This window comes from Dufourea novaeangliae, unplaced genomic scaffold (assembly GCF_001272555.1).
Source record: "Dufourea novaeangliae isolate 0120121106 unplaced genomic scaffold, ASM127255v1 scaffold439, whole genome shotgun sequence".
In the NCBI taxonomy this organism is placed as follows: domain Eukaryota; kingdom Metazoa; phylum Arthropoda; class Insecta; order Hymenoptera; family Halictidae; genus Dufourea; species Dufourea novaeangliae.
The window spans coordinates 290841-308427 of record NW_015374327.1 but is presented as its reverse complement, the minus strand read 5'-3'; the positions used below and the strand labels follow the sequence as shown (position 1 = coordinate 308427).

At 39.9% G+C, this 17587-nt stretch overlaps 2 protein-coding genes across 2 annotated transcripts; one reads left to right on the top strand and one right to left on the bottom strand.

The window, feature by feature from the left end:
• Nucleotides 1–357: 357 nt before the first annotated feature.
• On the top strand, nucleotides 358–3248 carry LOC107192891 (peroxisomal N(1)-acetyl-spermine/spermidine oxidase). Its single transcript, XM_015582240.1, has 3 exons — nucleotides 358–711; nucleotides 1128–1668; nucleotides 1748–3248. The coding sequence occupies exons 1-3, from the start codon at nucleotides 528–530 to the stop codon at nucleotides 2586–2588; spliced, it is 1566 nt and encodes a 521-aa protein (XP_015437726.1). The 5' UTR covers nucleotides 358–527; the 3' UTR covers nucleotides 2589–3248.
• A 3160-nt stretch (nucleotides 3249–6408) lies between these two features.
• Nucleotides 6409–11607, bottom strand: LOC107192892 (excitatory amino acid transporter 1-like). The gene is made up of 7 exons (XM_015582241.1): nucleotides 11588–11607; nucleotides 8959–9359; nucleotides 8601–8789; nucleotides 8330–8513; nucleotides 7228–7656; nucleotides 7014–7148; nucleotides 6409–6592 (listed from the first exon to the last, which is right to left on the bottom strand). The coding sequence occupies exons 1-7, from the start codon at nucleotides 11605–11607 to the stop codon at nucleotides 6445–6447; spliced, it is 1506 nt and encodes a 501-aa protein (XP_015437727.1). The 3' UTR covers nucleotides 6409–6444.
• Nucleotides 11608–17587: the final 5980 nt, after the last annotated feature.

The window sequence follows — 17587 nt, the reverse complement described above, 5'->3', positions numbered from 1 at the left end:
CCTTTTTTCTTTACTTTTTATATAAATAATGTTTACTTGTTTTAAAATTCCTTAGTAACAAAGTATAACGATGATATTGACAAATAAGTATTTAGTCGATCGAAACTACTCAAATTAGAGCAACCGACTTTCTCCGATGCGTTTCCATCGAATGACTTGTTCAATCTTACATCCTGAATAATTTGAATTATTCAATTGTCCAAAATTCAATTGAACTGTTGATAATATAATTTTTTCGAAGAAATGAAGGAAAACAAAATATGATTCGATTGGATTCGACAGCGTATTGGCAGATTATCCTGAGCTGTCCTAAGCTACATATGTACATCGGAATGTGCGTAGAAAATGAAAACCATCGAAAAACTCTGAGCGTAATCTGAACAGGTGCTTTCAAATGTTTTCGTTAGGAAGTACAATGTACAATATCTAAATCAGAATGGAGAGGCACTCGTGTGAACTGTGTTCGAGATAAAAATTAAAAAGCTGTCTATGTTCGTTTTATCATTGACAGCTGATTTGATAATGATATGATCATGGCGGAATCCACGAAACAGACGGAGAATGATAAAGTGAAGTGTAAAATTTTAATTGTCGGCGCCGGAATGGCTGGATTGTCAGCTGCGAATCATTTATTGAAAAACCACGAGACAGATTTTTTTATTGTTGAGGCCCGTGGTCGAATAGGTGGTCGTATTGTCGCTTTAAAAATCGGTGAGTGCCTATTTAACCTGTTTCTTGAATTCTGTTGATAATCGATGAATCTTCGATTTTCCAATCAGTTTTGTTATTTTATATTAAAGATTCATCATGTACTTTGAGTCTATTTTTTATGTCTTAAGTGACATTCGCGTCGTGCTTTTCGTAACGTGTATAAATCGAATTAAAATGTTACACAAATCAGGAGACTAGCAATAAATAAGCTCTGTAAAGTAGGGAATTATTTTTAAAAGTGACAGTTACTTTTAATTAAAAGTCTGAACTTGTCACTCTGTGCGAAGAAAATTGTAAATAATTATTATAGCGAAACTTAATCTAAAAGCAACATTGCAATAGAAATCTGACTTATGTGTAGCTCGCCAAGTTAATTTACAACTCAACCCGGTCAGATGATATATATTCTACTTTAGGCAATGAGAAGGTCGAATTAGGAGCCAATTGGATTCATGGAGTCCTAGGGAATCCTATGTTTGAATTAGCAATGGCTAATGGCTTAATAGATATTATACGTGTACCAAGGCCTCATAAAGTCGTAGCAGCCACAGAGGATGGAAAGCAACTATCATTCCCAATCTTGCAAGAAATCTATGAAGCGTATATATGTTTTCTAAGACGATGCGAAGAATATTTTTTAAGTCCTTATAGCCCCCCAGATGGAATAAGCAGTGTTGGAGCACATGTTGCATTAGAGGCTCAGATTTATTTATCGTCTTTGCCAGAGGAGGACAAAAGGATTAGACAATTGTTATTCGACTGCTTACTTAAAAGAGAAACCTGTATTACTGGCTGTGATAGCATGGAAGATGTTGATCTCTTGGAAATGGGTTCTTATGCGGAATTGCAAGGTGGAAATATTAGTCTTCCAGATGGGTACAGTGCTATATTGGAACCAGTTGCAAAACATATACCAAAGAACAGCATTCTGCTTAGACATGCTGTTACTAAGATTAGGTAAACAGAATCGAGTACTTGTGACGGTAAATATTAGTCGCTATACAATGTATGATCTTACGTATGTACGATCTTATAGGTGGCCGAGAAAGAAACGCGTAGACGATGGAAATTCCGAAAACAACAGCTGTTTCAATTCGAGCAACTGTATAGAAGTACAATGCGAAAACGGGAAAACAATATTAACGGAACATGTAATTTGTACATTGCCATTAGGAGTTCTTAAGGAAAAAGCCAACGATATATTCGAACCGCCTCTACCTAATTATAAACATGAAGCCATAGATAGACTACTGTTCGGTACAGTGGATAAAATATTTTTAGAATACGAACGACCTTTTCTAAATCCCGGGATATCGGAAGTGATGCTTCTCTGGGACGACAGACGGTTATTGGAGGAAGAGAAGCAGGACATGAGTAAAACATGGTACAGAAAGATCTATTCTTTCACCAAGATTTCAGAGACATTATTACTGGGATGGATATCGGGGAAAGCGGCTGAATATATGGAAAAATTGAGTGCGACGGAAGTGTCAGATGCGTGTACATTGATACTAAGAAAATTTCTCAATGATCCGTTTGTACCGGCACCGAAGAATTGCATTCATACCTCGTGGCGTACGCAACAGTATACACGCGGTTCATATACCGCAATGGCCGTTGGGGCGAGTCAATTAGATATCAATCGTTTAGCGGAGCCCATCAGGCGAGACGACGACCCGTCGAAAATCGTTATAGCGTTTGCCGGCGAGCACACGCATTCTTCCTTTTACAGTACAGTGCACGGAGCCTACTTAACCGGTCGAACCGCCGCTCAAACTCTTCTCGAGTCGAGAAAAAACGAGAAGAACGCGTTGAGTCTCAGCTGTGAAGACACGAATGACCTCAGCTCTTGGATACAAGGGATCTCGTTGAATTAGGAATAGCAAAGGCTATTTAAAACAAATGAACAAAAAAGAAACAATGGATGATCGGAAGCTGTTCTCTATGTCAACGTTTACACACTTATCGAGCACAATTTATTACCGAAATTACGATGGATATTTTACACACTATCGAAGCGACGATTGTGATTTCTATAGGTATCTAGTATTACCGTGAGACTCTTGTAACTGTTTTTCTTTTGTAAATACTATAGCGAATATTGTTTATGTTATGTACATAACACGATGCCTGTCGAAACTTTTCAGATTTTGTAAACGTGCATTCGACCGATTTTAGATAATTGTCATGCCTTACCTTCGACGAGAAAGGGATGACTAGTTTGGAATCGTGCGGCCAGTATGTTGCTTCGTTTTATGGAATCGCCCAATGTATAGTTACAGAGATTTTGTACAGGGTGAATCATCAGATGCAAAAGATCCAAATATATCCGGTGGATTCCATAATTTAGAGGCATGTTTTTAACAGAATTAGTTTTCCTCGGCTACGAAGACCACTGTTGTTTTTATCTTTTTTTAGGCAAAGCTGTATATTTCTGTATTATGAAATTTACCGAAGAGACATTCACACGTTGCATTTCTCGTGAATCACTCTGCTTATTAAATATGCCGTCGGAAATGCTTTGTATTATAGAGAAATTGATTCGGGACTTTCGCGTTCTTAGTCAAATAATGAGAATATACTTACTATTTGACTTACGTTCCAAAGATCGGTTAGAGTAATGGTAGGCATAACATTATCTCAATTGATGCTTTATACAGCGAAAATAGAAACGAACTAAATCGAAGAATCGCGTTTCTGTACAAAATTTTCGCAAATATGCAAACGGTATAGAGTTTCCGAACACATGCAGAAAATCTCGAGTTACAATTTTCATTTTCATGGAAGATTAGTATTCTTTTTATTCTACTTTTTAAATAACACTTACATGGAAGTATTAAAAGAAACGTGCATTTTATCTAGTCAGATTGCGTTGATTTAGTTTTAAACGTGCAACGTATCATCTATGGTTGTTATTGATTTTTATCGAATATCCGAAATACAACAGCCAGTTTACAGTAAAACCAGTAACCAATATTGAACCACTGTACAAATCAATTTTAATTAACTTTGCATTATCGTTTTGTAATTACGGCAATAGAATAGACAACCTCGAGGCGGTCTCTATCTGTTCGAAATGTGATAGAAACGTTTACTACAGTTACTGTGTGTTTTATTCTATATATATTTAATACTTTTTTTAAATTACGTTTTTCTTGCAGTAACGAGATTCTAAATATGTAGATATATATTTATTTTTCTGCAACTGCCACTCAATATTAATTCAAGATAGCGCAAATTGAAGATAAAGTGGTGAAACAAAGAGAACTGTTATATTATGCACAGATATTACTATTAACTGAAATAAATAATTTTCAGTAATTATCTTCATAAATTATTTCACGCATCGAAATAACCTGTAGACTAGAATATTACATTTAATGTGTATTTATAATTTGCATAAAAAGGTATTTAGAATATTATTTATTGGAGAAACTTTTATATCGTTTTCAGTCGTGTGCCGTAGACACACTTTCACTGTGATAAGAATTGTTTTAGTATTTGACGTAAATACATGTGATTTTGTTCAGAAATAAGCAATACCTTTATTGTCACATCAATTTGTACATTTATTGTACAAATAAATATTATACAGGATATTTTTAAGCAACTATGGCATTACTTAAATACGTACAGGTACATACGTTCTACTTGTAGAATTTGATTACAACTTGTAAGTGTACATTAATTCGCGTGATTAACAACAATAATACGAACACTTATCCGATGTATGCCTTGAAATTCGACGTGTAATTTAATTTCGTTCAGAATCATTGTGGTACCGGTTAGCTTTCTTGAAGTATAAACTAAACGAAATGTGTTGCTTAAGTTTAACATAAATTCGATGCAAGCGAAAAGAAGAAAGAAAAATTTAATTACTATATTTATAAGGCAGTTAAGTATAAGGCTTAAGTGTTAAAAGCATTGGAAAGATTTGTTTTCGAAGTTTCTAGTTTTAAAATCATATCAAGGGGAAAGCTAACATGTAATATTCAATTTCTTCGCAATTCATTTATGGGTTACACGGTACGTGATGTTAAATACGTAATTTATTGTTTCAAGAATATCACGTTTAAAATATACAATCAGCCGAATGCAGAATTAAATTTAGTCATTGGAGTCATTACGAAATACAAACGAAACTTTCTAGTTCCAGTACGGTACTTAATTATCTTACGACTCGATTAACTTACGCCTATGTAACGTTGTAATACAGTGAATACGTTAAAAATACAAGTTGACTAATCAGTTACATTTATCGCATGCACCAAGGTAACTGCATAACGTGTGATACGTATAGTAATAAACCTTCACCATAATGATCGAAGAATAATACTTTCTTTAGTTTTAGTCAATTCGGTGAACACTTCTCGTCTAAACAGTACGGTACTTGAGGTATGCTGAATACCAACGTATTTTTCTTTATTACCGAGTCTATAAACATTCTTTACCCTTAACAATTTCTGCGAACTGAACACGTGTGTACAGAGGTTCGATTCGTTTCGCAGTAATACCGTCAACAATGTGTCAAGAAATGATAACAGAATTTTATACTTGTTAAACTATTTGATGACTTAACTAACAGTAAGTTGTATAATTATAGAGCATATAGTAATGGAAGACAACGATTACTGTAGCGATTGTGTGAGTTGTGTGTGTGTGAGGCATACTTTAATATACATGGTTGCTATCATTAGTACTAATACTGCTTCTAAAAATACTGTATACAATTCGATTTGTTGCTGTTCAAGCTTTCAAATGGAGAAAAAGCCCATTCAAAAGGTCGTGACTTACACCCGAAAGCTTCAATAGGAAGAAAACCGTATCATATCGGGGGGAGTGAAAGCCTCAAATCTGTGACATTTGGATTGTATACATCTTAGCTATTTACCATAATATCTATATTATTTAAAATAACAATTACATTCTCTATGGATACGAGAAAGGGACAGTTAGGCCACAGTAATTTTTCAACATGTGTACAAGTAGCGAGATAATGAAGAACACCCTTGGAATAAATTAAAAGAGGCAGTAACACGTTCAATAGTATTGCTAATCTATTACAATCTGTTTCTAAGTGTACAGAATATCGATTGTAACTGACGATTTTTATAGGCAGGCTGCACTAAACAGAATTTGATGTTGCTAACAATATTTATCCGCGAACAATATTTTGTATATTAAATAATAAGTTTTGAGAGAGTGGACAAGGACTCGATTTGATGCTTCGAAATGTATTGCACGTAATCTTATACATTTATAATCGATCGAAACAGAAAATTCCATTCGTTTCGATCGTCACGTTTTCCATAAAATGGCATAAAACATCGAATCTAGAATCCTAGGTACTTTTAATTAAATTCGATTAACCCGGTTTACGCACGATCAATTGGAAATGACCATTAAAACATAATCAGATCCATGGATCATTTTGTGCCTTAAGCTCAACGGAATTAAATACAAAACGGTGCTAAATCCATCTAAAAGTTATAGTGAAAAAAAAAGAAGAAATTATATCGGATTTCCGCTTGATGAACGATTGATTGTCACGGTACAGCAAGATTCCTGAAATTTCAGGATACCATTATCATTGCTGCTTTCGGGGTCACCTATGTATCGTGCTTATTGGATTCTGCGTACATTCGATAATCTTATTTGCCTAGGAATGTGCAACACTCGGAACGAGCAGTGTCGAAGAAAGGAATACACTGGTGATCGTTACCGGCGTTAATTTCATATAGACGTCGAGGTGTGATGGTCGCCACCGTTCTGAGACTGTCCATTGTGGGGTAAAGAGGCCAATTCGTTTCTGCTCAAATAATTCACAATTCCCGCGCCAAGAGAATCGCCCACCACGTTCACCGTTGTCCTACAGCGATCCCTAAAAGTCCCATGGAAAAAAGGCGTGAAGATAACTACGTATCAAGTATACAGTAAACCCTCGATAAGTGTTCGAAGGCTCCTCGGCACTGAACATTAAATATTTCATAAACTAATGGCTGTATGCAGTTGAAACAAATATCATTGGCTTCATAAGCCTCATAAACCTTCGAACACTCATAAAGGATTTATTGTAATCGAGACGTACACTAGGGGAAAAAGTAACGTAGTGAAAGGGCCTCTTACCACTTGGTAAATTTGATTCAAATACCGAATTAATGTTAAATTGAATGTTGATTTAACATAAATTTCAATAATTCCCGAGACCAAGTGATAGAAGGCTCTTTTCCTGCACTGTTTTTTCCCCTAGCGGAAGCCGAGTTTGCTCGTCGGTGTACAGGGCAAGAATGAAAAGGACTTACAACAACCAGTCAACCGCGATGACCAGGAAGACATCGTCCGCTGGAAGACGAACTGTATCCAAGACCATCACCATTGTCACCAGACCTGCCTGTGGAATTCCAGCCGCCCCGATACTAGCAGCCGTTGCTGTGATACTACAATTGCGAAGTACCGATACAGTTTTTCTATAACGAACGCTATATGTCTGCTACATAATACATTTATTTTACACACCTAACAGCAACCAATTGCCCGAAACTGAGGCTAACTTGGCGCACTTGGGCAATGAAAATCGCGGCCACAGCTTCGTACAACGCTGTCCCATCCATGTTGATGGTGGCGCCAATCGGTAATACGAATCTGGTGATACGCGGGTCAACGTTGTTTCGCTCCTCCAGACAATTTATAGCGATCGGAAGTGTAGCGGAGCTCGATGATGTACCGAAAGCGGTGACCAAAGCTTGCGCCATATTCGATATGTACACGTACGGATTTTTCTTTGTTATCACAAAGTACAGCAGAGGTAGAATAATGAAACCGTGTACACAAAGACCGAACAGGACGGTCAAAAAATACATTCCAAGCTGAGCGACGACTTCGTCCAGCGACTGCATCTCGGTGATTTTCGCGGCCACCAGGAACAATACACCCGCCGGTGACAGCCTAGAAGAGAAGCTCGTATTATCCAGAGAAACACAACGTTGTTTCGTTTTAAATAAAACATGACTCGATGTAAGGTTATTTCTCCTATCAACGGTCTTAACCCTTGTGTAGGCAACCGGGTACCCAGATCCCGTTTTTATATTTACTTTCGCAATTTTTTATGTTCTTGTGTGAAATAGCCCTTGGTATATTATAGGAAGGGAAAACTAAGAGCTTCGGAAAAGTATGAAAGTGAAATCACCCTGATAACCAGTTTAATTAAATGACAAAAGTTGTCTGAAAAACCATAGCCATCTGTTTCCGCATTTGACTTGGGTTTTGCAGACAACGCCATAGCTGACCAAATGGTAAAGCAAATTGGCAGAAAGTCTTGCAACATGACTTTATAACAGGCATTGGACAAAATTTGGGTTTGCAGGTTAGGCTGACTGGGTATCTACCTAGATAGCACACGACGCCTTGAAGACGGCTTAAAGGCGCCTTAGACCTAAAATAGCCGTAAAATGGGCGTCTTCAAGGCGTCATGTGCTATCTGCGTATGTTTATCTAATCTGTCAGAATAATAGTATTTCAATTGTTCAATAACTGTGAATGTTTTGGACGCCCACACAAGGGTTAAATTACAAAGTACGTACATTGGTGCTCTATTAGTTTTATCGAATTATGAATTTACCAAATAACCCATTGCGTGATCAGCATCATCGCGCCCGACAGAGACTCGAAAAAGTACAGCAGAGGTTTTCCTTGTTCTTTCATTTTCCCCAGTGTGATGCCCAGAGCGGTGGCGAAGACAACCAAACCCATGATGTTTGTCCCAGAAACGTTCTTCTGCACCGGCTCCCAGTTGTCTATGTTGCCTGCGTCGAAACAATCGTGATCAGCGATTCAATAAACCGACTGAGATACGTGAGAGCTGAAGAGCCTCGATTCTTTACCTGCCATACTACTGTTCTCCGGTTTCTGCATTTCAGTTCTGTGTTGGGATATACAGGCCTCCACCAGATTCGGAGGGAACATGTTTCTAATCAGATCCATCAGCGTGTCGACAGTGGAAACATTCTGCGGTGGTGATTTCGTCTTAACGTCTGGATTATTACCAACGCCTGGTTGAATGGTGATCACCAAAATAATACCTACAAGATGAATACATACGTCATAAAATTTTTTAAACTGTTATACATAATTTTCTTTTTTCTTTTTCTTTTCCATGACCCCAGTTTGCAATTGCTTTGCTGAAAGTGATTGTTTATCAATATAACAGAACGTGAGTCGAATTGTTCGATACTGTTCGCTCCTACTGACCTAATATAACGGCACTGATGGTGGTGGTCATGTAATACACAATAGCTCGAGCACCAATCCTGCCGCTGAGGGACAGGTCAAGGGATCCGATAGCGGAGACCAGGCTCGATATGATCAACGGTAGGATCAAGCTCTTCAGCATCCTCAGGAACAGGTCCCCGATGTAATTGATGTACATGATCTCCCTGGGTGTCCATCCTTGCGTCCTCGAGCTTCTCAGAATGATACCAAGGATAACACCGCCGGCCACACCGGCAACGGTCAGGATAGTCAACGAATTGTGCCTCAGGCAAGCTCGAATTTTCTCCTGCCTGGTCTTCGGCCTCTTGTTTGGATCCTGAGGATAGTACGATGTTCGTTCCGCGATTTTGCATTGCGTGTCGGACCCTGACAAGGGTGATCTGCAATGGCAATTCGAGCAGGGTCAATAAAACAACCCAGATAGTATATGACGCCTTGAAAACGGTTTAAAGGCGTCTTAGACCTAAAATAGCCGTAAAATAGACGTCTTCGAGGCGTCATGTGCTATCTGGGAACGGACGGTAGAGAGGGTAGTGGAGAAGGTTGGTAAAAATATTTCAATTTGTCGAACAAAACTCTGCTCGATATACGATAGAATGGTTCTGTCGATCTAGGAAGTCGACAGACAAGCGGAAGCATTTCAAATAAGGCGAACAACAGTTTATTAATACCTCTGATCACCGTGCGATACTTTGCATATCAATCCAACGCTTCTAACTTGTTATAGATTATGCAACGGACGAGACTGGTTGCCGTTGAGAGAATTTTCCGGAATGAAAACCGTCGTGCCGAAAGACGACCACGGTTTTTCTGTGGCGAACGGGTTAATTGCGACGGTTAATCCCTTAACGGTGTTAACGAGACACGCCGCTTGGAACACGGTCAATTCGGTCGTCTAATCAGCGGATGGAGGACACCGCCATTAGAAAAAATCAAGATTTATGTTACGTCCTTTGTCGAGGAAAACGATGACTCTATCTTGTCGACTGTTTTTCCTTTGTTTTTGTCTCTTTTTTTGCGGCAACGCGGTGTCAAGTGTTTCAGGGAGAAGGACACTTTTCGGTGCATTTTTTATTTAAATTCGATGGCGGATACGTATATAGATGAAAGGAGGTATGGAACGCGTGTGGATAATTAGGATGTTCAACAGTCGCAATGGCGGTCTCGAACATTGCGTCCAAATATGTTGAGTATTTTATCAAAATTTCTGTTATTCTACTGATTTTTCAATAACGTTTCCCTTTATCATTCTTCCAAACATTTTCAGTGGTCGCTCGATGCGGAACATTTGCTGTAAATCCGAACTGAATCGAAAGAGACCGGGCGTTCCGTAAAATTTCAAGATGGCGGACCTAGCGGCAGCATTCGGGATATCTCTACAAATTACGCAAACATTTGGTAAAAGCTTTCACTTTTATTATAATTCCTAGTTGAAACAATCGGGGAAAACTCGGTTGTTCGTAGATGTTGGCAACTCGATTAGACGACAAGGGCGATAAACGTTATTTACCAAGTCGCGATTAGCGAAACGAGGAGTGCCGAGGTTACTACTACGTGCCCTGTCAAGCGTACGAGAAAGCACGATGACTGACAATGACTTCGTCCAGCTCCGGGCGATTGTATTCCGCGCACGTTTCTCTTCGTGTTTTAGTCGTGTGCGAATAACCTTTCAATCTAATCGAATTAAATAATCGCTCGGGACCGTTTAACGCTGTTACTCTGCGTCTTGATTCGATTCGATTAACCGATCTATCAATTTTTCAACCGATATTATACTTTATGTGCAATATTTTCTTTTAATCGTTCTATGCGATGAGCGTGTAAAGAGACAAGAAACTTTGCTGTAATTCGATCGAATCTCCGCCAATTGTTTCCCTCGCGTTAGATGGTCCTAAAGAGAAACTGTTGGTCCAAAGTCTTCTTCGTCCCGTTAGCCTTGTCTAATTTCGCAACACGGAGGCCATACCGAGGCCACGGTATCCAGCCACGACTGGTCCTAACCGATTCACTAATTATTAAATTTTGTTTGCTTTATACTGGTTCAACCCTGACTATATTGCTCGATCTCACTGCGCTGTTTAAACAATCGAGTTCTGATTTGCCGTCTTTTTTTTACGGGGAAATCCTCGGTTATGTAAAAGTTTGAGGAGCGAATGCGTTAGATGAGGAAGGATTACTACTGAAATAGTGTCAGGATTACCATTGAACAATGATATCTTGGTTTCGAGAGGAATGGTCCAAGTGTGACGCTGTCTCTCTCTTCGTTTCTTAGCCTGGGCTGTTTCATCCCCAAGAAGGATCGTGGTCGAACGAAGAGGAGGAAAAGAATATTAACTCTTTAACGGTGGAATTTTATTTTCGAAATGTGTTATCATTCGACACCTTTATCAAAAAAAAAAAAAAGTAACAATTTTTTTCAATTTTTATCATTTTGCTTTTCTCTTTTTTAATCATTTCAATTTTTATAGCAAAAGCTATTTTATTTTTTCACATGACGAGTCTGCTCGTCGTTGGCCAAAAGGTGGTGATTTTCCAAATGGAGGATACACGTCATATGTAACCGTTAAAGGGTTAAACAGCAGAAGAAAGGAAACAACGGGGTACATACAATTCCGTAGCGACTTCCATGACGTTCGGTTCCTCTGGTTCGGCTACGATCGACGATGGTTGTTGGCGTCACGACGAAAAAAAAACGGCGTTCACCCGGTTCGCATAGAGCGTCCCTTCCGGTCAGCCGGAAGCAGCTGCGGTGGCGTCGTATCGCGCCCCTTTAACGGAGGGGGAAGGGAGACCCCGCGTGGAACAAAACGGCAGCCGAGAACGGTGGTCCGTCCGTCAAGGGATCGAGGGATGTCCCTGGATGATCCGTTCACGCGCGTGTTTCGCCTCCGTTGAGATCGCCGTCGACGAGCTGGTCACTCGGTCTCTCTCCCTTCGATCGCTGGCGAGGGCAACAGCAAGAAAAAAAAGAAGAAAACAGACAGTTAACTAACAATCGAAACAGAGAGGAACAATATCGACGAATCGTGTATTTCAATCGCGTCTACAGGACACTCGCGATCACACGAGGAACACGTATTGTTTTTTCCATGAAACACTTTAACGTACACCAAACCGTGCAGTACCGTAAAAACTACCCCCGTTGCAGCGATCTTCGAAGGTGACTGGGTCAAGATTCGATAGTCCGTTTTGTCGATCGGAAAATCATACGAAGAGGTGCAGAACGCGTTAACGGGCCACGGATGACAGAAAGGGCTCGTCGAACAGTTTCGATTAGCTTCTGTGCAGAGAAAAATAGACGGAGAAAGTAGACAGAGGAGTGAGAGGAGGATCAAGCGAACGGAGCGAGATTTAGGTATCGTTTAATAACGCGATGTAATGCAGGTTACGTACATAGTGGTATAACGCGGCGAACCGGGCCCCGACGCGCTTGGTGCTTGCTACTTGCTCGGCGAGGAGAGGATGTGTGCTGATAGAGCTCTCAATCTGTGCCACCTTGGGTGGTACGATTAGCTATGGTCGATCCCCCTACGACGATCTCTTCCTGCCGTGCCGGCCTATCATCGTCAGATACATTACAGATACACGATGGGCAACCACGACCCCATCGGGAGCACCGGGTTATGGGCCTATTGTTTGTCGGCCCGGCCCGCTTCTCTGGCCTCACTCGTCGCACCCCGAGAGATAGAGATCGTCCCGCTGCTGCCCTTCCTCTGATACCAAACACACGTACGCACGCACGCGCGCGCGCGCACACATACACAGCTGATCCCTTCCTTCCGACTTCTATCTAAATTCCTCTTCCTCTGGCGTGTGTATGCCAGGCTCTCTTCCGCGACAAACCGGTATGATTTTGATACCGGTGTTATGCCATCGAAGCTATACCGAAACCGATATATTACCGAAAACCGAAATAAATACCGGTATTTTTTCGGTTTCTATAAGGGTAGGGTTTATACAGGGTTATATAGGGCGAAGGTATTTACGTTCCAGATGAATTGTTTGAAACGCAAGACGAGTTTGTTCTGTAGTACGTTAGCAATAGGGTGACGGTGCCTGGGTCCATTCGGACCCGAGTAATTTAAGGTATTAGTTATTTATATCGAGTCGTACAACAAATATCATTGTCATCAGAATTCCATGCTCTGTCACTGTGCTAAATCTCATTAAAAAGTCATCGTTACACCTGGGGACCTTGTCAGTGCCAAGGAGCCTTCAAACACTTATCGAGGATTTCCTGTAATATTCAGTGTCGAGGACCCTTTGAACACTCATCGAGAATTTCCTGTAATGTTCAGTGTCGAGCACCCTTTGGACACTCATCGATGATTTACTGTATACTGTTACAAAGAAATTCCCGAGGGAATCCACGCCGTAGAATCAATCGTTCCCAACCGTGATACGACACGATCCACCACAATACATACATTCATTGAACCGTGTGCACGCAAGACCAAAAGTGAAAAGACCTTCGAAACAACTTGCTGAAAGTTCATTTCACTTTATCCACCTACGGTCTTCCGGTCTCCGAATCGCACCTATACAGAAGAGGATCGAACGATGCATCTACTGGTTTTTGGATGGTCAACGGTTAGGTACAGAACGGGAGGAGGAAGGAAGTGGTAATACTTTCAAGTGTTTCTCGCCGGCAGGAAGGGTCGGGATGGGTCAAGTTTGTAATTGATTTCGCTCGGGTCGCGCGCTGAATTAAATGAAGAATGGGATAGCCTCGGTGGTCTGCGCCTGGTCGGATCTCTTTCGAATCGAAAGGGCGAATACACGGTCGCATACATCTGTCCCACGTTACAGCCTTCTGACAAACCTACTCTCTCTATTTTTTGTTTAAATATTTCAATAATTTTTCTCTTCGAACGTGTAACCAGGGACTTAAACTGTTATGATTTTGATATCGGTATTATGTAATCAGAGCTATACCGAAACCGATATATTACCGAATACCGAAATAAATACCGGTATTTTTTCGATTTCTATAAGGGTAGGGCTTATATAGGGCGAAAGTACAATCGAAAATACCGATATAATAATATTGATATTTTACGTTTAGGTAGAAGTCCCTGCGTGTAACATCGTAGCTAAGTCCAGAGAGCAACCATGTATCGATCTCGACGTTAAATCGCTGAAAAGTCTAATCGTCGAGGAGAGCGAAATGCGAACGGACTGAGACACTTTCACGGCTCGGTGTCGAGAGGAAGAAAGCTTTAACCGATTTTTCCGACGCGAAAACATTCAACTCGTGTTATTCGGGGCATCAGGGGAGAGAGCTCTTCTCCTCTTTTCAGTCCACTGAAATGGACCAAAACGTGTCCCATTTCAGAGGAAATTCGCGTTACCATCCATCCTAATCCGTGGTAGATCTTGCTAACCGTTGAGATTTCAAAAATTTTTTCTCAGGAGCAGATTTATCAACGTTACGGTAAATGTCATTCAATTTATGAACAATTTCACGATTAAGATGAAAAAATTGCCCAATGGAAATGCGTCGACGGATCTGTCGCTTCTCAGAGATCAAGGAACAGAAACGATCGTGGGTTAAACAATTATTCATTCACGGCTCCGTCGACTAGGCATCGCCGCGTATTCATTACACACGATCGTGACGCGGCTCCATAAATGCAGAATGCATAACTCGTCAACTGGATGCACGTGTATGTGGATAACGTGTTATGAAAAATTATCGTGAAATTTTCTTGTATTCTGTCCTGTAGAATATCGTGTTGACGGTACAATATGACTGGAAATCCATCATGAATGGGTCATAACGATTGTCATCGGATGATCGATGTCTTTTTTTTTTCGATTTTTTTTTTTTGTACCGTGGACTCGATCGACGGGTAGCGGACACGTGAATTAGCCTTAACCTGGACCGGCTTTAAAAGTGTTGCACGATAATGTTCATTCATTTATACTGCATAAAATACCCCCACAACCACGAATTACCGGCAATTTAATGAACTATTATAGAACCGGACCGTGACGCAATCGGCTGATGATACACAAGAGGAGATGGGATCGAAACGTGGGCGGAAACTTCAGCTCGCGATCGCCTTTTGTAATGGTCTCTATGTTTCACGTAAACACGGAGGGGATCCACGATTCCCTCGATTCCTTACTGTATAGACCGAGAAACAAAGCAGAGATGGGCAAACTAATTATCTAGATAAAAAGTTTCGAATAACGAATAAAAGATAAAAAAATTTAAAAAAAAAAAAATAATACTTCTTTATGAATGAATCGACATTTGTCGAACAATTATTTAATCTCATTAACTGTTTAAAGTTCAGAACGACACCCTCGGATACTGTTGCTTTTCACTGTGTATTATTCGAATAAAATTCAGTCCAACACTGAAACAAAGATACGCGATATGGTACGCTGAAAACATCAGGTTGTATCGAGGTAAAGTTACAAAATTACAAATTGAACCGAAAAAAAAAACAGTGGAACAGCTGTGAGACTTAGATTCTTCACGTTCGATAATGGATTTTGGAAGTTGATATTTACAGTAAATCATTGATGAGTGGTCAAAGGTTCCTCGACACTGAATATTAAATCATCGAAGCCAATTCTCCCGCGTAAAACGCATCGAGAGCGGTCGTCCTTCTACGCAGGCGCGATAGATCCCCGCGTAAATGTTTTCCATCGTGTTACATGATTTATCGGTCGGATATGTTTCTTTCGTAACGATTTTCTCTTGGCAATTTGTACGCTCCGCGGATCACCGGAATTATTGGCAGTTTTAAATACAATTAACCGTAAAAATTGTTGTTGCATTTTCATAGGAGACTCGAGATTAACCAATTGCATTCAATTCTATCGTTACTTTGCCACAGAAGCCACGGGCTCGTCAATTTTCCACCTCGTTAACGATTTCACAAAGTGGCGGAAGCGTGGAAATTACAAATGGGTTTAATTATGTTGCAAAACTAGGGTTAAGGTTAAGTTCCCCGAAACATCGTTCCATATTCCGTTAAATTGTATTCTGGGAACTGCATCCTTACCTTAATGTTAATAGAGTAGTTAAAGGAAACTGAAAACAGTTAACCTTCAGAGTAAAAAGAAAAAGGAAGTACTTAAATCATTTTGGGAATCTTCACCAAAGGGTTCCGATCACCCAGAAGGAGATCGTTGAAGATTAGACTGCGGGTTTTATGCAAAAATGATATTTTCTAAAACAATTCATACAGGAAAGAGTAAATGCAATTTCTTTCTTTTCTCCAGTAGCATATTCGGTTCCAAATAAACCAAAAAACTTATTGGATCTGATGAAAGCTTTACTCCTTTATTGTATTTTACAAACCCCTATAGGCTATAAACGCATAAAATCGGCAGTCTAATGATGACAAAGGTGAGATACGATTTATGAATCGGAAGGAAGAAAAACAATTGAATAAATACATTGTAGGAGAGGTAACCTTGAAAAGATTTACACAAGAATGATTGCCTGTATTGTCCGTCAAAAGTCACTGTGATCAGCAAAGGCTTGTCCGTTTGAATAGGTGACACGTTTCAACGAATGCTATAAATTCGCTGTATTTTATGCCTCGGTGTTGGCAACAACAAACAGATTTTCGAACAACACGGTGCATGAAACTGAAAGGTTAATATTTCAACGGTTCTATTATGGGACTGCGTAACGAACGCATTTTGTTATGTAATTATCGTAAAATGATCCAACATTATCGAAGTGACCCAAACAATCATCTGTTTCTTCGTTTACTTTGCTATAAGAATACTTGTATTGCTTTCATATATTATCATAAAAAAACTCTGTTTGCCTTCTTTGTTTGAAATACAATGATACTAATCTGTTCACTATTTGAACGCAGTTCATACACGATTGTCGGTTATTTTTCATAGGAATTCTTCCCGTAACACCTCGCAAGTATAAAAGCATCTACCTATTTATTGTTTCCTCGTATGTGAAATACCGACGGAATCGCTAATGAAAATGGGACTTTAGCGTTCTTTCTGAACAGGTCTTTCGGTCGACGGTTTAACGACTCTATTGTAATTTAATCACTAACACGTGCGGAGATTTCAACGACCGTTCTTTCACGGTTTTAAATTGAAAGATTGATGCTTCCAGTATTATGTCTATTGTCATTGAACGACCACGTACGATTTCGACGCTCGAAATTTATACGATTAACTAATAATTTTCTAATGCATAATTAAAGTTTCATTCATAGTTAACCGTCAATTTGTGTGTCCAGTTCGAGCACAATAAAATAAAAAGGCACGAAGTATTTTTAAAATAAGACTTCTTACCTGTGGCAATTTTGACGAAGACTGTTTCTCCTTCGCTTTCGATCTTTTAATCGGGGATACTCCGTGTGCACAGTAAGCACGCACCGATTCCGCCCAGAGATGGAAAATGGTGAACGAGTTTGTGTGGTCGTAGGTGTTTACCGGATAAACGGTTACAGAGTCGTTTCAGCTTCAGCGAGGAGACGTGCGAAACACGCCGATTCACTGGTTAATATCGCGCTTTCGTGTACGCCGTGCGATGACAGTGACGGGACTGTATCACTACAAGGAGTGTGTAATTCGAGCTGAGCATTCGAAAAGCGCGCGGGTGGTGGGGAAG

Excerpts from the sequence above, each read along its gene's own strand:
- LOC107192892 (XM_015582241.1), bottom strand. The coding sequence starts at position 11,607 with ATGGAAGTCGCTACGGAATT. Across the intron at positions 8,790-8,958 it reads CATCAGTGCCGTTATATTAG|GTATTATTTTGGTGATCACC; the intron begins GTCAGTAGGAGC and ends TTCATCTTGTAG. Across the intron at positions 7,657-8,329 it reads ATCACGCAATGGGTTATTTG|GCTGTCACCGGCGGGTGTAT; the intron begins GTAAATTCATAA and ends CTTCTCTTCTAG.
- LOC107192891 (XM_015582240.1), top strand. The coding sequence starts at position 528 with ATGATCATGGCGGAATCCACGAAACAGACGGAGAATGATAAAGTGAAG. Across the intron at positions 712-1,127 it reads TATTGTCGCTTTAAAAATCG|GCAATGAGAAGGTCGAATTA; the intron begins GTGAGTGCCTAT and ends ATTCTACTTTAG. Across the intron at positions 1,669-1,747 it reads CATGCTGTTACTAAGATTAG|GTGGCCGAGAAAGAAACGCG; the intron begins GTAAACAGAATC and ends ACGATCTTATAG.